The 20030-nt window shown below is 34.4% G+C and overlaps 1 protein-coding gene across 1 annotated transcript; it reads left to right on the forward strand.

The window, feature by feature from the left end:
• The first annotated feature begins 1913 nt into the window (after nucleotides 1–1913).
• On the forward strand, nucleotides 1914–3151 carry LOC132048179 (cyclic dof factor 4-like). Its single transcript, XM_059439090.1, has one exon. It carries the CDS (start codon nucleotides 2253–2255, stop codon nucleotides 2790–2792), a length of 540 nt encoding a protein of 179 aa, XP_059295073.1. The 5' UTR covers nucleotides 1914–2252; the 3' UTR covers nucleotides 2793–3151.
• The last annotated feature ends 16879 nt before the right edge of the window (nucleotides 3152–20030 follow it).

A 20030-nucleotide genomic window follows, 5' to 3' on the forward strand; every position in this document is an offset into this window, starting at 1 on the left:
GAAGAAGGGGGAAAAATCTTGGACCTTCACCCTTAAGGATTAAGCCCGCGTGAACATGATGTGTCAGCATAATCTCAATCTTCATTAAACAAAAGAAAATACTTTAGGCAAAAGCTAATCCAGATTTGATATATTAAACTAGACATTAGAAAAGACCTCCTTTTTTTAGCTTTATCTCTTTTAATTCACCCTCTTATCTTCATACTTTTTTGAAAAATGAATATAACCAACCTACCAGGTGATGGGTCCCACTTCATGGAGAGATTTCAACACTACAGAGATGACGTGGAGTAATGATGTGGACAAAAAGTTCAGCATCAACTTTTTTATACCCCGCCAACCCAACCCCAACCTCCTCTATATATTATAAATTATCATAGAATAATAAAGAGTAAAAAAGAAAAAAGAACCTTGTTTGTTGCTCATGGCGGCTCCCTTTTTCCTTTTATTCTTTTACTGGAATTTTTTTTACAACTTTATTCCTTTTGCACTTTTTGCTCCCCTAATTATATCTATCACACGTATATTGGTTAAGTATTCATATACTCCGTTCGTTTCAAAATACGTGTCACCTTAACAACTATAATTTTCCCTAAAATAAATGTCATCTTAGGAATTCAAGCTAAAAACTAATAAATTTTTTCCAACTACTCCTTTAGAATTAAAAAAGTAGTCCTCTTAATATTGTTCAATTTAAAAAAAAAAAACATCTACAATAATAAATAGAGATACTTTGGTAAATCCATATTGTATTTATTGATGGCTTAATTGGCGTAATTTTTGCTAAGATAACACTTATTTTGGAACGGTGAAAGTACTTGAAAAACGATGATTTTACTTTTTCTTTTCTTAGTCAAAAGTAAGATATTTATTCAATATTATGCCATTCACTTTACTTTTATGTGTTTTAATTTAACTGAATGTGTCACTTAAAGAGAATTTTTTAAAATTTTATGGTTTTAAATTAAAAATATGTTATATCAAATACGTGTCAGTATTTGATGGGTTTTAGACATGCCATATCATTCCCATAAGAAGTTTAAAACAAACTAAGAAGAAAACAAGAAATTCAATTGAAAGGTAGCAGCATTACATACAGTGAACCTTTTAAAGGATAAAGGCAAGAAATCATAAACAGAGCTTGGGGAATCATGATACACTAGCCTCTAAAAATTCCCATATTTTTATTTTCATACTTTTCCTTTAAATCAGTGATGATGACTTTTTTGGTACTTTTGAAAAAAAATACCTTTACTTCATCCTATTTTATTTTATGTGAATGTGTCAGTACTGTTTGATGAGTCAAATTATTTATTTTTTATTATAATTTTCTCAATTGTTTTTAATATTTTGAAATGTTTATTTGTAATACTTTTTACACAGTTTTTAAGTATGTAAATATTATTTTGAAAAATTGAAAAATCTATATTCAAAATCATAATTAAAATTAAATATTTTAACCGTCGAGCTCCTTCACATGAATTGGGACAAGGAAGTAACATTTATATTAACTATACATTTAAATTCCTGACAATATAATATATTTTTAGCTTTATACTAAATTTTCTTAGTAAATGCAACCAACATATTCCCTCTGTCTCAGTTTATGTAATACACTTTCTTTTTAGTCTGTCCCAAAACTAATGATACATTTTTATATTTAGAAATAACTAACTTGAAAATTTCTCTTTTGCCCTTAATAAAATGATTTATAACCACACAAATATCTATGATTTATTTTAAAACACAAGTTTTAAAAGTTTTTATGTCTTTCTTAAATTTCGTGCCTAATAAAATTAAATCATATAAATTGGGACGGAGGGAGAGAGTAAATCTATAACCACTGGAGTAACATTGGAGTAATACAAGGTTCTCTTCATGTCCTTTTTCTTTCTTGACTTACCCTTTTTCCATTGGCAAAGAAAAAGACTAACCCTTTTGGCCTCTCTCTCTCTCTCTCTCATATGTCCTCCTCCATCTTCTATACTTTTATATTCTTCAAGTAGATCTTTTTCTCCCCCATCATCTATGAACTTTTTTTCCTCCCCTATCTAACCTACCATTCCCCCCACCTCACCCCAAAACCTCTACAACTCACTCTGCACTTTTTTCCCTTTTTAAGTACACATACATATACACATCTCTAGCTATATATATACAAATCAACTCCTTAATTAGCCCTTGTAAGTTCCTCTACATCAAACATAACCATTCACTTGCCTCCCCATCCCAACCCTCAAAACCAAGAAAATATGGCTGAAGTTCAAGAAAGTCGCATCTCACAAGGCATCAAATTGTTTGGTGCAACAATACAAGTTCAACAAAAACAAGCCAAAGGTCATGATCATCTTCATAATCATCATCAACTAACAAAAAACAAAGTTGATGATCACCATGATGATGATGATGATCAAGAAAAAAGACCGGACAAGATCATCCCTTGTCCTAGGTGCAAAAGCATGGAAACCAAGTTTTGTTACTTCAACAACTACAATGTTAACCAACCAAGACACTTTTGCAAAGGTTGTCAGAGATACTGGACGGCCGGTGGGGCCCTACGGAACGTGCCCGTAGGAGCTGGCCGTCGTAAGGCCAAGCCGCCTTGTGGGCCCGGCCCGCAAGGCGATATGGCCGGATTATCAGATGGTTGTTTCTTTGATGTTACTAATAATATTCATGGTAATATTATTAACCAGCTTGACTTTGATGGAGTAGTTGCTCATGAGGATCAATGGCATCTTTTTCAGGCAGCCAAGAGGAGGAGAAGCACCTCTGGTAGCCAATCTTGTTGATTCCCTATTTGTCTTTTAGTGCTTAAATATTAAGTATTCTATGTACGTGGAATTAGTAAATGAAAACAAAAAAAAAATGGAATGAGAAAAAAAAAAAAAAACATTTGCAGGCTGACTTTGCTTCCTTGATTGTATATACAAGCTGTCTTTAATTACTTAAACAAAGTTGTCTTAGTTAATCTTAATTAAGTACATATGGCTGTTAGCGTTGAAAGATCCACTGATTTATATCCTAATCAATCATGTTGATCACGAGTTAAGGGACAAGATAGCATGCCACAACCCATCATAGAGGCCTGTAGCCCGACACACTTGTATCATATTGGCACAATAATTGCATGTCCCTTATTTTGGGTGAATTTATTTAATCTCGCCAGTTCATTCTATATAATTGTAATTTGATTGGTAAAATAAAACTAATATAAGTATTAATTAATTGTATTAATAATAATCAGAAAACAAGGTCATGGTTGAAAATGAATAGGATTAAAATACATTGATCACACCAAAGTTTACAACTTGAATTCTTGAAAGTTTGTAAGTGTTAGTTAGAAAAGAATTATGTCAAATATTTTATAACGTTTCTAAAATGAAATGACTGTTATATATACAGTGACGAATTGAGTATTTTAGACAAATATATTTGTGTACACATACCTCATGAAGATAAATAATAGTTGTAGGATAGGATTGGAACAGAGGGGGGTTAGATAGGGAGTGTATCATATGCAATGCACATACGTGAAAAGATACCTCGAATGCATACATTAATAAGAGAATATATAGTTGAAATTCTGGATCTGTCTACGTATGCTTATATTTGCCAATATATATATATATATATATATATATATATATATATATATATATAGATAGATAGATAGATAGATAGATAGATAGATAGACAGACACACACGTGAGTATACCTCTACATTACGATTAATACTATGTATTGTTTCATGTTACATATAGATAAGTAATGATAGGTAGATGAAAACCGGATGCACTAAAATAGACTTATGAATGATGTCAAGTGCAAGATAAAGGATGTGGCCTAATGGTTAATAAAGTGGTTTAGAATCACGAGGTCTTAAATTTAATTTACAATGGAGGCAAAAGTTTTACTCTCTCCGTCTTATTTATGTTGCACTTTTTGCTGTTCCAGAGTCAATATAATTTCTAATCATTGAAAGATTAACCCATTATTAACAAAATATAATTTAGATATTAAAAAATTATACGAAAAGTACTAAAGTTTGCAATGCTTCTCTCGCAATATGATAAAACAATATATTCTAAAATATTGGTCAAATTGCACATAGTTTGAATTTTGGTAAGTGAAAAATGTCATATAAATTGAGTGGAGAGAGTAGCGAGTAAGCGATTCTTGGTGAATATTGTTATTCGGTACTTATATCGGTGGGAGGTAGACACACTCCGATTATATTTACTCCAAAATTAGCTAATTAAAACTTAAAAGAGGTCTTTTTTAAGAAATAGATCAATGAGATCCACTACAAGAAAAAATGTATTTGGCAACAATTTTTTTTTTTTTTTTGTCATAGATTGATTATTGTTGCAAAAAGTACTTTTGGCAACCAAAAATAAATAAATTGTTGAATAGACTTTTCCCAACGGCTGTTATTGCAACAACTTTTTTTGTTGTTGCCAAAAGTACTTTTTGCAACAATAATCAATACTATGACAACAAAAAAGTTCATTTGCCAACAATAAAACTAAGTTATTGCCAAACACTCCCTCCGTTTCAATTTATATGAACCCATTTGACTCGGCACCACATTTAAGAAAGAGGGAAGACTTTTGAAACTTGTGGTTCAAAATAAGTCTTGAAAATTTGTGTGGCTGTAAATCATTCATAAAGTGAATTTGTTTCCAAATTAGGAAAGAAGTCATTCATTTTGGCACGGACTAAAAAGGAAATAGGTTCAAACAAATTGAAACAGAGGGAGTATTAAATTTTTTGTTGCCATTTCTATAATTTCTTGTAGTGAGAAATGGCACGAACCTTATAAACAAATTAGTAAAATGTACATTTTTGAAAATATTTGGACAAGAAATGCAAAATTTATATAAAAACAAGCACGGGGAAGTACAATTCACTCTACGGTGGAAATTTTTTCCATTTTTAAGGTACCAAATAATTGTTCCAAAAAAATTGTTGATCACAATTCTTGAAAAGCTTAAAGGAATAAGGAACTTGAAACCGGAGAGAATATTTCTTCAATATTTCTTCTTTCTTATTCATAAAATTTTGAGTAGTGGCGGAGTTATTTCCGATCCAACAGTGACATGAGCCTAGGTATTTATTCCCAACTTTCAATATGCATTTAAGTTTCTCTTCTTCTTTCTTGAAGAAGGTTTTGAGGGAGCTGGGGGGTTGGGTGGGCTTAGGCCTAGATCTCTAATTAAGAAGGTCTGTGTTAGACGATGAAATTGCTTTTACTAACCACTTTACGGTCTTACATTTGGAAAATAATTATTGTTACGAAATTTCAAATTCACAGTGTGAAATTAAGAAATCTCACGAGACTATCCTGAAATTTCACAAAAAAAAAAAAGAGGGGGGAGGGGGGTTGGGGGGGGGGTGACAATGATAGTGACTATTTCTTAATTACAAAAGCTATAAATGCCTATTTGTGTTATAAAATGAAGCTAAAAGAGTCACAATATTAATGGATGAAAACCATAGAAATAGAATGACAAATGAGGAGAGATTTTTACTATTCTTCCAAAATGTGTTACAAGTGTATTTCATATGAAAATTTATGCCTCTATTTATAGTGATACATATGTATTTAATATATGAAATGGTGGAAGAAAATGGGAGGGCCATTAACATGGTGGAAGAAAAAGGAAGAACCATTAACATGGTGGAAGGAGCATTATATTTGTGAAATGGACATGCATAATTTCATAACACTCCCCATTGGATGTCCATAGATGATGTGCATAGTTAAAAACCTTATTGGGAAAAACCTGTGGGGAAAAAAGCCTGAACGGGAGAAAGAGTACACATATCTAGTAATACGCTTTGAGAGTTGCCTCATTAAAAACCTTACCAAGAAAACCAATGGGACAAAACTTGGCGAAAAAAAAATACAACGCGTATTTCACTCCCCGAGTTGAAGACTAAGATTCGGATGTCGGGTCTTCGCATTCCAATCTTGAATATCATCTTCTCAAGAGTTGAAGTTGGCAAAGATTTGGTGAACAATCCGCAGGATTGTCAACGAACTGATTTGTTGCACATTAATATCACCATTCTTCCGGGAGATCGTGTGTGAAAATAACTTTGGTGAGCAATGTGCTTCGTTATCTCCTTTATAAATCCTCCTTTAATTGAGCTATGCATGAAAGATTATCTTCATATAATACGGGTATTTTTGTATCACACTTCAAGCCACATCTTTTCTACGATGAAATGTATCACCGATCTCAACCACACACATTCTCTACTTCGTCTACGAATAATAGCTATTATCTCGGATGATTCGAAGAAGTAGCAACAATGGACTGCTTCGTGGATCGCAGATATAGCAAGCATTCTCGCGCACGTAAACATATAGTCCTTTCGAGATCGAGCTTTATGTGGATCGATAAATAACCGCATCCGCATAACCAACAAGATATGTACTACCTTTGTTAGTATAAAACGGACCCATATCGCTAGTTCCGGCCCGGATATCGCAATATACGCTTAACTCCGTTTCAATGTCTTCGTGTGAGAAGAGTTATATCTTGCCGGCAAATTCGTAGAATGCTATGTCAGGTCCTTGTAGCGTTAGCAAGAGACATAAGTGCACCAATTGCACTAAGATATGGTACTTCGGGACCAAGAAGCTCTTCATTTTCTTCTTGAGGTTGGAACGGATCTTTACTCACTTAAGTGAGCGAATCAACATCGGGAGTACTTAAAGGATGCGCATTGTCCATGTAAAATCGTTTTAAAACCTTTTCTATATAAGCAGATTGATGGATAAGATCCCATATGTCAAATGTTCAATCTGCAAATCAAGACAAAGTTTTGTTTTTCCCGATCTTTCATCTCAAATTCTTTCTTTAAATATTCAATTGCCTTTTGGAGCTCTACGAGTTCCAATTAGGTTTATGTCATCAACATAAACAGCAATTATAACGAACTCTGATTTTATTTTCTTAATAAAAACACATGGACAGATGACATCATTTATATAACCTTCATTTACCAAGTACTCACTGAAGCGATTGTGCCACATGCGCCCTGATTGTTTTAGACCATACAATGATCTTTGTAATCTGATTGAATACATTTCCGGACTTTAAACCAAATGCTTCTGCATTTTATATCCTTCGGAATTTTCATCTAAATTTCATCAAGTAAGCCACGTAGGTTGTGCAAGATCCATCGGTATAAATAATGTGACATTTCGATGTTTGATTTCTTTGGTCCAATAAACATTACGTTTACTAAGATGCATCATTTTACTTGGTAATTATTTCTACGTACAAGATGCTTTAAGAAACGTAGAACTCGAATTCTCATAATTTTATACAATATTGCGCGCCATATTGTATCAAAGATATTGTCGACAAGATATCATTTTGTGTCGGTTCGCAATTCGACATAACTTATGAGATCTCGTCACTTCATTATTTTCGTGTTCGAACCTCTCATAAGGTTTATGAAGTGTTATGTCGTAGCTCTTCAAGAGCACTTTGCCTCCTTATTATGATCATTTGCTCCTTCCTTTTTCAAGGATTATTATATTTGGAACCGATTGGTCTACCATGCTCCATGCATGTTATAGACTCGTCCTTCTCGGGACATTAGAACATTTGCGGATGAAATATGAAATAGTTGGGTCGACAAATGCTTCAAAGATTTGACTTGAATTATCCGAGGATCATACCGACGATAATTCACAACATATTTCTTAGCCGCTTATTCTCTCCCCTTATTTTAGTGACATATGTCCCCATTTTCTTTGGGAAAATCCATCTGTGTGCATCATGGTATATCCATTAATCATGTACCGCATCAAATACTAAAAGATGTAAATATCTAGTTCACGACCGAACCAAATATGAGGGGAGAATTTATCAAAATTTATTGACCGAAGCATACAAGTCTTGTTGTATGCAATATATCATATCTCGGACCAACATACGAAACTCGTTCTCATAAGCAATGGTTTAGCTGTATTATGGAGGCATCTAGTGCCAAACCAACTTAGATATAAACCGAGCATTATCAAGATGATTGTCTTGATTACATATTCCGAAAATTGTGCTTCCAACTCAATCATTTTGAGCGAGCAACTTCGTAAATGTCAAGCGCCAGGTTGACAATAAACATACATGTGACCGTCTCATAGATGCATCTATTTAAGACATCACATTACGAGTGAAGGGCCCACATTCACCTTTTATTTTTCGAATTTTTGGGATTCGGTCCCAACATTATGTAATCAACTTATCATGAGAACAAGCAACACGAAACAAATTCTTGAAGAATCTTCTAGTTCTTCAATATGTTTTTAATACTCAATTAGCACATCGATTTAAATCGGGACGATCAAAATGGTCTTGTCAACCGATAAAATTATCATGCTCGTAAACTTCAAGTTTACTATGACGAGTGCTATTTCTTTTAATAAACTTACGGTTTACTATTGCATGAAATTATATATCAATAAACTTCTAGTTTATCGTGGTATGTGATCTCATCATGCTCGGGTAAAATTTCACATGTGTATTTCTTACCCGTAGTAACTTGAAGATATTTAATATTCCGATCATTTGTAGTCTCAATATGATAACCATTTTTATTGTTAGTAAACTTCAGGTCTACTACAGCGTTCCGATCGTACCAATTATGATCTACGATGAATGGTATTATCATATATAACATCTTCAAGAGACTTCAATTTATTTATCATGATCAGATATTATTTGGACACTGCTAGTGTCATGATACTTGCAAATAAATAATTAGCTCTTCGGAGCCTTTGATCATTAATTTCTATTACCAAATATTTCTTAAATACTTTTGGTACCATGAAAGTAAATTTCGACACTACGGTGTCACGAAATAAATATTGAATTCTAAACTTCAATATTTTAAACATCTCCTTCGGGAGATTCATCATTAACATACGATCATTTTGTATCAAAGAGGCAACCATATAGTTATTAATTCCTTCGGGGGAAAATACATTAATTGTTATTTCCTTCGAGGAAATCAATAACAACTAACCATAATGTATTAATGTGGTTATAAGCGAGAACCATTCTACTCGCTCCTTTTTCCTTAGAATGATATTTGATAAAATTATTTAAGATGTTTACGTACGAGGTACGTGTTGCTATGTCTTAATTTCATACCTACCAAAATAACATGTATATTCCTTGTATTTTATCTCTCCAGGAGACAGGTTGTGGTATTAGTTCATTCACTTCGGGGAATGAAACCTGATTATTTAAATGTGCTTGAAATACGACGCTCATCAATAACTCGTTATTTTGCTCAAACACAAGAATACATTGCTTGAGTATTTCTCGTATATTTTGGTAATTCTTTACCACTTCGGGAGTAAAGTTTCGAGTTTCTTGCTTCGGGAGTAAAGTTTCAAGTTTTACCACTTCGGGAGTAAAGCATATAATATTGAGAATATTTCTTCTCAATTATTCTACCTCTTGGAGATGGATCATGATATTTTCACAATCAAATGCACGTTTATATTTATAGGCTTTACTACATATTATCACATTCACTTCGGGGAATGGATCTATATTATAGCTTATATCAAAAGTTCTCATTCTTAAAAAAATGGAACACAATCATACGAACGTGCGGGCCTTAAGCATATCAAATTGTGATAGCTTAGAATTTCTTTTAAGATATTGCTACTTCGAGGAGCAAATCGAGGCATACATATAATTTAGAGAATATTTTTCTCTAGCACGTCTTCAATTGTAGCCACACAATACATAAAAATATTGTCACTTCCGGTGACTAAATATTTCTTGCCAATTATCATTTAGCCATTAAGGGATACGAAATTAATATTATAATCCTGTTAACATTATTATTCTTCAGGAACAAATTTGAGGCATAAATGATCCAGAACCAATTAGGTTCTCATAAATCAAACAAACCCAACGAGTTGTACCATTAGTAGCAAACTCGTGATAGCCATATATACTCCTTGTGGGCTATCGATCCTTATCATGTGAAAGCATGAATTAAATAATTTAAAATATTGCATACCTGAATTAAAAATTAACCTTCAACGGTAAAATCCATATATGGATCCAAAAACATGGAGAACTATTTCTCCAGAAGCCAACATTGATAAACTATCAAAAGTCAAGATAAAACTCTAATACCTTTTCAAAGGCAGATAATGAATACTACTTACCGTCAGATAAAAGCATGATACTTACTTTGTCACTATTGAAAGAAAATTGTAACGCCAACTTCTTTGGCTAAGTAATACATCTTGTAGAAGGAAACTCTTATTTTCCTTTCTTCAAATATTCGTAATAAGTGCTTAAGCCGTGTGAAATTAAAGAAGGCTATAGCCATTTGAAAGAAATCCTTATCGATTCAATTTTCTTTTCTTCCATAAGATTTGAGAGACAAATACCACTGTCAATGCTTTAAAGAAAACATACCTGTCATCAAAGTAGTAGTACGGGAGTCAACGTGAAACAAAAAAAAAACTAACTTATTAATTGTGGCTAGTGCCCAAATAATTCACGCAGAAGCCGTGATATTATTCATAGTTATCCTTTTGGTTAGAGTCTCGTGCTGATAACGTGTTATAAAATGAAGCTAAAAGAGTCACAATATTAATGGATGAAAACCATAGAAATAGAATGACAAATGAGGAGAGATTTTTACTATTCTTCCAAAATGTGTTACAAGTGTATTTCATATGAAAATTTATGCCTCTATTTATAGTGATACATATGTATTTAATATATGAAATGGTGGAAGAAAATGGGAGGGCCATTAACATGGTGGAAGAAAAAGGAAGAACCATTAACATGGTGGAAGGAGCATTATATTTGTGAAATGGACATCCATAATTTCATAACAATTTGTGAATTTTACCGGATGTAGACTCATATTCGTGGAACAGAATTGATATATGTACATGTCTAGGATTCAATCCAAGCAAAAAATTATAATTAATGGGAAGGAATTAAGTAAAGCTGTGTAAGGTACACAATTGCATTCACATTTAAATTATCATACTTTTTTCAAATTGTCATGGTAATTGTTTTTTCTTACTCTTTCGTTCTTGGATTTTTTTTTCCTCGTATAATCCAGTGTTTTAAGAGGTGGGGGCGAGAGGAGAGGCGAGGCGTTTTAGGCAGCAGGGGGCAAAGCGTAAGCCCCGAGACATGGGACTTAGAGACACAGGACGTAAGTCCCATAGATCTAGGGGACGTATGTCTCATATATCTTCAATTTTATAATTTTATTACTAAAAAATAAGCAGCTATAAATTTTCATTAAAATTCTGCAATAAATTCAAATAAATCACTAATAATATAAAATAATTATTATAATTATTATTTGAGAAAGATGACAACATAAAAAATTATAATAGCCTAGATAATCTTTGAAATGAAATCTTCATTCACTTCATCATCAATCTCGCATCCATTAGTCCTTTTCACCCTCAAATAATATTTGCACTGACTTTTATTTATATATTCTAAGAAGGAGAAGGACAAAAAGTGTAAGAGCATGCAATGACAAAAAATGGATGAAGTTATTTCACGAACATAGTGCTACGAAATCTCTATCATATAAATTTCAGACATAATTATCTAATAACCTATTAATGACAGTGTTATTTTCTATGAGTTACTTTCTTTATTTATAATTTTAAGAAAAATCACTACAACATGATAACATAAAGTATAAATATCATTACACTAATAATAAAAATTATAATCTAAAATAAAAATACTTTTTAAAACAATAAACATTAAATTTAACGCCCGGAACTTACGCCCCAAATTATAAGGTGTACACCCTATGAAAATACGCTTTTCATTTACGCCCTGAAGCGTTTTTTGATCCCCGCCTGCAGGCACATTCCGGACTCGCCCCAAAAACGCTTCTAAAAACACTGGTATAATCTATAGAAATCCTTTGGTCACATCACACAGGTGTAGAGTGACAGTTCCACGAACACTATTATTTCTTTCACCTTTCCTCGCTATTCACATATCATTTCCAACCCCTTCAAGACAATTAAAGATATTCTCTTTATGCATATTATCATACGCTCGTTCTATTTCTAATTCCTGTAATAATTTTCCTTTAGTAAGGTCTACTTTGATCAACATCGGTTCAGAGGTCAAAAATAAATTACAACAAAGTTGACTATGGGGTAAACTTACTAGATGGTCGCATAACTTTCATTTTTTTCCCCACTAAAGTTATTTAATTTTGTTTTCCAATACAAAGATCACAAGAATCACACCTACTGAAAAATTCAACTTCCGATGGGTAATTCTTTTTTGCTCTTTCTTTTTTAATTTTATTTCAATCTAATAAATACTTACCCGATTTAAAACCACATGTAGATGAGTTTTATATTTAGGAAGAAAACAAAACAACAGCAGTTGAAAACCACATGTACACTTCGAGAATAAAGAAACATGGAAATTCCAAGCCCCCCATATACCTTATTCTTGTTTTTTGCCTAATGCCTGTAATGTTCTATAGCATATTTCGTTATTTCAACCTAAAAGTACTTCTTTTGCGTGTGTATAGAATCAGAATTAGATGCCAAATAATGCCTTAACGAGTTTTATTCACATCAAAGACGATTTCCCCGTAAGAAAATAAAGAATTTTAGCGGAAAAGGGACAGGAAAAAATATGGAACCTACCATTTTGAAGGGATACTTTATTTATACTTGTAATTTTGGTAGTGACTTTCATTTGGTTATTGTTTTACTGTTGTGTTTCGTGGTGAGGAACTTTTTATTTTACCTAAATTAGTAAATCCAGTAGTTATTTTTTAAATTCAATGGAAGATGAAAAGAGCTTTAATTCCTTCTATTTAAACTATTATTCTTTGTGTTTCCCTTCAAAATCGAACTTATGTCTAGCGGGACATTAAGTTCTTTAAGGGCGCTCAAATAATTTGTAGATATTATGATGCGTAATTTATGCCCTCTAGATATAAGTTCGATTTTAAGCACAAAAATAAAAAAACAACCAATTTAAAGGACAAAAATTAAAGAACAACACAAAATAGGGGGAAAGTGTAAATGACCCGCCTTTAATCGAAGTAGACTACTATTGGTCAAAATTCACAAAACGCAAAGAATAAAAACTTCCCTGGTTGAAATTCGGAAACAAATAGGTGAGATGGCTTTTTGGAGTGCCGATAAATATTTAGCCACTCTTTAAAATGTGATTGAGAATTGTATATGGGGAATATTCACAAATGACTTACTTTTGGGACTTTTTTTTTTTTTGGCATAGCTACACTTTTGTTAATTACATTTCGTAGCTACAGTAATATGTATTCAAATTCCACGGTATTCTAATTCGGCTATATTTCGTTATATTCAATTCGGATGTATTCATTCGTAGCTACTTTTACATTGTATTCAACTTATTATATTTAAATTCGGTTGTATTCAAACAACAAAAGTGCAAAAAAATATAGGGATATTCAGCTGTATTTAAATTCACTTTATTTAATTGTATACAAAAAAATCTCCTTCGAGATACAGGTGAAAAATACATAAAAGAAACACCGAATTTTACACTAAAAAAATAACGAATACACTCAAATACGTTCTGATCCAAGATACAAGAAATAAGACGCACTTAAATTTGAGATACAACAAAATAAAATACGCTTGGATATGAGATACAAGAAATAAAATTTGGCAAATTGCTGTCCCGGTCAGATGTGGGCCTTACCGTCCAGATCTATGATATATGTATATGATTCATATTTTCTGCATACCGCCTAATCTGTTTCAGCTTACTTTTTTTTCCATCAACTGACGACGAGTATAAATCTAACAGTGCGAACCATTCTTTGTCTTCTTAACTGCAACGTCCCTTTTGTATTTCTCTTACCACTTTCTCCTCCTCCTATAGAGGAAAACTAAGAACTCTGTGTGTTGATATTTTTTGCCTCTATTTTCAGACAATAAATTAGGGCAGTGTGTGGCGGCGGCGGTTAGAACTCGCCGGAGAAGATGGAGAGGAAGACAGAAAGGTGGAAAAGAGGAGATGGGCGAGTGAGAAGGAGAGAGAAAGTGAGGGAAGAGAGAAGAGAGCGTTAGAGAGCAGAGAGGAGGAGTGAGTTATTGTATTAATTATCTTGTGTAATTGAAATATAACATTTAGCTATCAAATGTAATTAAAGTAAAATATAATTACTAAATGTAAATACCACTTATATGTTCTTTACCCCAAGTAAGTTCCCCATTATATATCCACTTCTTAAGGCGAATATAAAATGTAGACAAGATATTTCTAGCTGAAATGTGGAGAAAAATTTAGCATTCGATATATGTCGAAGTTCGAAATTTTGGCAAGAGAAACTCCATCATAATTTGTTGGGGTTCGAACTCAAGAACCGAATCATTCAGACCCAGCTATAAAATTATGAATACAATCAGTCATTCATCTCATCGAACTCAAGGACAATCCTTGCGTTCTTAGTTGTATAATCATGAAATTGAGTACTCTTTCTCTGAGTTAGAACTTTGACTAGTGTTGTGCTGAAGTTTTAACAAAGAGAAAGTATCCTTGAGTTCTCAATTGTAAAACCATGAATTCAAGAATAAAATTCTTGAGTTCTTAGTTGTTGAACCACGAACTCAGGAAAGAGTCTTTGAGTTCAAATTTCCATGAATGATTTACGGAGTTCAATTTTTTACAAGTTCAAATTAACTTCGGGAATAAATCATGAGGTTCAAGCTTTTCAAAAAAATTAAGGTGAAATTTGTTAGAGTTTCAAACCCCATGAGTAATTCATGAATTTCAAACCTTTATAAATTCAAACTTCAAGAGTAATTCATGGAGTTCAAGCAACGATGTAAGGGAAGAAGCGAAGAAGAAGATCGATTTTTGTTTTTAGTTTAGGGGTATATATTTTTATCCAACTCATTTTGGCTAAATATGTAATTACTTTTGAAATGATGGCTAATTCCTCATCGCGGATTTGAAAAGTAGCTATTTACCCTTTTTATCATCATGAAATGGGTTTGACTCATCATTTGGTTGAAATCTCCATTAATATTGTCGTTATTATTTTCTTTGAATCTTTGTTTAACTATTATTTCGTGATGTTTGCACATTAGAAAAGCTTTAGTTTTGACATCCTAGCTTAAGTGCATAAAATTCATATCAAAGGGTATTTTTGTCTTTTTAATATGTACTGCAACGTGTCTTCAACCCAAAAACTCAACAAACCACCATATCGTTCTTGGATGCTTCTCGATGAGCTTGAGTCCCAATTTGTGCTATTACCGAGATATTCTTTGCTATGCCCTTATCACAGGAAGTTCTGATTTTGCAGAGGATGCTGCGATTCTCCTTAGTGAGTCTTCATATTTTATATCTTTTCTTTTTATTTTTGCCCTTAATTTCTCAATTGTTGTTTATAATTTCTCTATTTTGGTTTCAAATTTGTCTTTGGTGTATTGTTTATCCTAGGGCTGGGCATAAATACCGAAAATCGAAAAATCGAACCGAACCGAACCAAACTTTAAAAAATCGAAACCAAAAGAACCGAACTGAACTAGTTTGGTTCGATGTTCGGTGTCCACGTTCAAAAAATCGAAACCGAAATAGCCGAACCGAAGTTTGATAAAAATGAACCGAAGAACCGAACGCCCACCGAAATTTAATACATTACCCAAAAAAATTAAAATAGTCCATGCCCATTAAGTTTAAGCCCAAAAAAAACCCAATTTAACAAGCCCTCTTTTGCTTTTGCATCCCTAATTTTTCACTTCAGTTGAGAAAATCAAATATCCTTATCAAAGGAAGGTGACTAGGATGTGTCGTTAGGATTAATGTATGTCTTTTATGTGTTTTCTTAATTATTCTTACGGTATGTATATAACACCTAGTAATCCTATATCATGGTTATGGTTTTCTGTTCTTGTGTATCCAGTTTGTTTGATTTTGATTTCAATTTATCAGTTTTATGTTTCATTGTTTTTGAGAATATGAATTAGTGTAAATGGAATCGCTTCTAATATCATATCAAAAAAATCGAATTGAAAAAACTGAAACCGAACCGAACCGAACTTTAAAAAACCGAAATCGAAAGAACCGAACTAGTTGGGTTCGGTGTTCGGTGTTCGATGTCCACCTTCAAAAAATCGAAACCGAAATAGCCGAATAGAAGTTTGATAAAATCGAACCGAAGAACCGAACGCCCACCCCTAGTTTATCCTCTTCTATCTCCTTGGTTCAGTTTTATCTATCCTTTCTGTGTTGAGATAACGAGAGAGTCAAGTACCCAAATAGGCTTTTGCTTTAATTGTAAGTGACATGATATATATGATGGCAGCTGAGAACAAAAGTCATATGTTTATCGATATCACGGGCCCAACAACTATCAGTCACTTTTTATTATATTAGTATAAACGTGGGAAGATCTTAAGTGAAAATTTAGATTACAAGAATGCCCATAAAAAATTGAATGATATTTTTATCCCTCAATCAAAAAATTATATCTTTAATATTTTGTACAAAAATGTAAATATACACTTCAAAGATTAAACATCAGCTTTAAATATACACTTTAAAGTTGCCATTACATGACTACATCACGTTCATAGAATCATAGTATGTATTAAGTTTAGGCATTTGTTTTTATTAATTGCAGACCTTTGATTAACCTTTCTTGAGCTCTGCATTACGAGGTGTGTGATCCCTCGGCGCTTCTTCCTCCTACTTTGCTGAAAGTTACGCGATTTTTCGAATGATCCCTTCCACTTTTTGGAAGGGGAGGCATTCCGCCTAGTGGACAATGCCCCGTCAATTCTCTCCTTGAAAATCAGACAGGTCGTGCCTGGGGGCGTCGGTTGTCAGCGTGAAGTCCCAGTCTTTCTCCCCCAGGTATGCCCTAACCATTCGTTCATGAACCCTTTTAGGTGCCCCTTTCGAATCAGGTCTGCCACCTCGTAATGCAGGTGCCTACAATCTTTAGTCAAATGTCCTAGAATGGCATAGTATTTTCACCATAGTTCCATGTCGCGCCTATTGGGGTTAGAGCGTGTTTCTATCGGGAACTTTACTTCTTTCAATTTTCTCATTGTCATAACCAGCTGATCAACCTCCATGTTAAATTTGTATGATGCCATGCTCGGTGGGTTTGGGTCGTTCAATGGCATCCTCGGCGGTGCCATCCTAGCTTTCCTAGGCTGGCTTCAGTCATGTTGCAGCCTATGCACTTCTACGTTACCCCTTGAAGAAAGCTCTCGAGGTCTGTTGCCTGTCGTGAGGAGCGTTCCTAGGTTTCTTCCGCAGCTTGCTCCTTATTTGCATTCGGGTGCTGGTTCTGAGGTTATCCTTTATCTTTATTTTGGCAGAGTATTTGTTGCTTACCTCGCTCCAAGACTTAGCTGGGAATTCCCTCTGGTTCTCCTTTAATTTTCGCGACGCATCCGAACCGCTAGTGTTCAACCCATCTGTGAATCTTTGCTACGAAGGTGGATGCATGCTTTTCCAAATCTGTGGTTCCGACATATTTGAGTATGTCCGGCATTTCGATCCTCCTTTGAATAAGTGCGGGAACCGTGCTAAATTCGCATGGGATCATTCCGTATTTCCTTGCTCCTGCCTCTTTCAGAACGGGAGGGACCCCGAGTGCTTTGATAACCTCCGGGTCACTCGGAAGTCGACCGATCAGCGCTTTCCTAATTAGGGAATCCAAAAGTCTCCCCATACATTTCGTCATTGCGCCATTTGACGCTAGGACTGTAGCAAATGTTATTTCCGATGGGGGGTCCTCCGCTTTGCACATTTCCTTTACCCTGATGTGAGGGCGTCTTTTCCTCTTCCCAAAGTAACGTTCTCTAGGGAGCACTTCTTCACCTCCCGACGATTGGTTAGGATGGTCTTCCCTTGTCGGGATCTCGTTGCGGACTTCCACCAAGGGCGGCGCTACCTTCTTTCCTTCCCCTTGGTTATCCAGTCCCGGCCTATTTTCGCCGACAGGGTTTTGTCTGTCTACCTGCCACGAGAATCGCGGGTTTCTCATTTCGGCGAAAGTGCTATTCTCGGACACGCTGTTAGTTAATTCAGGGCATGGTCACATCTACTCAGAATAGCTCCAAATGTGAACGAACTTCAAGAGTTTCAGCTATGAATCAGGACGATATCACAGCTGTCTATCCCCACAGATAGCGCCAAACTATTTTCCGATGAAATCGAGTCTAAATCAGTTAGAGATTTGTATTTCTAGGGTTTGAAGACAAGTATTTCGAATCCAATCCCGAGAACTCTTTGTGAGAGCCTGGCCCGGAGTAGTTTAGATCGTGGTATAGCTTAACAAATAACAAAGATAATATGATAAGATTCAAGTAGCTAAAATGATAAGAAAGTGATGATTCCGTAAGTATTCCTTAGAGAAAACAATAATAATGGAGTTACAAAATGGTGAGAGCCAGAATATGAATGGGTCCAAGCTCTCTCTTTTGCTTCCATCCTAAGCTTCCTTATATAAGCCAAAGAGAGACTTTTCTAACCTTAAAGTTCGGGGATGTGACATGACTGTAGCCCCACGTGTGCCTCTGCTGTGACACATAATCGATCGAGGTTGATGGATATGACCCGAGTAGGTGAGAGTGGAAGCCGGCTGTGTAGATACCCGGACTCTCTGAGCTTCCGATCGTGAGGACTGGCCCGGACGCACTTTTTGCCCGATACACATTTATCTCTCTAAGGATGTATGGTTATATTGCAGGGCTATTTTTAGCCTATGTAATAGTCCAAGAAATTCAGAATGAATCACTGAAATTATTGGAAGACGACAACTGAAACCTGTAATAATCTATTCTCCACAATCATTCTGGATAATGCCTCCACAATAACTATGATAATTACGCAAGAATGCAACGCCATCAATATTAAACTTAAAATAGCTAGCCTCGTCGAGAAGGGTGCCAACTTAATTACCTGAGGTGTAGTATGTAGTTTTGATGTAGGTTATGATTATAAGTAAGATATATTCATATACAGGAAGAAAATAATGTTGGAAGAAACAAGAAAATACCAAATTGCACGACGAGGTAACAACGGAAGAAATACCTTAGTCAAAACATCCAACACTATTTGAACCAAGAGAAGACAATACACTAGCACAAATGGAAATATGGACAACAACTATACCAACAACAAAATAGTAAAGCAAGCAAAAGTAAATCAAATGCAAGAGACACCAAATTTACGTGGTAAAACCCCTTCAAGGTGAAGAGGAAACATCTACAGGACCTTCGACCCACAAAAGCTCCACTATAATCAACAAGAGTTACAATAATATTCTCCAAATCGCTACAACAACAAAGCCAAACATGGAGCAACAATACACAAAAGATAGCACCAAAACTAGTGAAGAAAGGAGAGAAATCACCCCCAAAAATGAGCTATTGCTCATACTCAAAATTAGATCTAAAGACCACAAAATCCGATCTCCACCATTGAAATCGAAGAATCAGATATTGGGAACCCCCAGTTCAAATTTGAGAATGATCCAATGGTTAACCAATTGGAAAAAGCAATTTTGAAGTTTACAATTGTCAGCAGAAAATTTACGGATGAAAATACACTTTCTTTCTCTTAATTTTCTCTGTATATGGCTGCTATGAATTCACTCTTGTGTTATGAAAATAAGACCTAAGTTGATCCTAGATATAGAGGATTTTTAGGGCAAACGTGGCCTGATCCAAATTAGATTGGGTTTTATTAATCCAATTCCACATTGGAAGGGAAAACCCAAAAACCCAACAATTCTCCCCCTCCTGACTGTGTGGAGGAAACCGCTATCCCGGTGATCAAGAAACACTATTCAAACTTCCCTCCTAGCAAAGCTTTAGTCAACATATTTGAACCATTATCATCGGTGTGATTCTTCTCAAGTTCAAGCAACTTAGAATCCAACACATCTCTAATCCAATGGTATCTCACATCAATACCTACCATGAACTGTAGAGTTCTTGCCAAGAT

This window comes from Lycium ferocissimum, chromosome 2 (genome assembly GCF_029784015.1).
Source record: "Lycium ferocissimum isolate CSIRO_LF1 chromosome 2, AGI_CSIRO_Lferr_CH_V1, whole genome shotgun sequence".
Classification (NCBI taxonomy): Eukaryota; Viridiplantae; Streptophyta; class Magnoliopsida; order Solanales; family Solanaceae; genus Lycium; species Lycium ferocissimum.

What these genes read in the sequence shown, in the direction of transcription:
- LOC132048179 (XM_059439090.1), top strand. Translation starts at nt 2,253, where the DNA reads ATGGCTGAAGTTCAAGAAAGTCGCATCTCACAAGGCATCAAATTGTTT.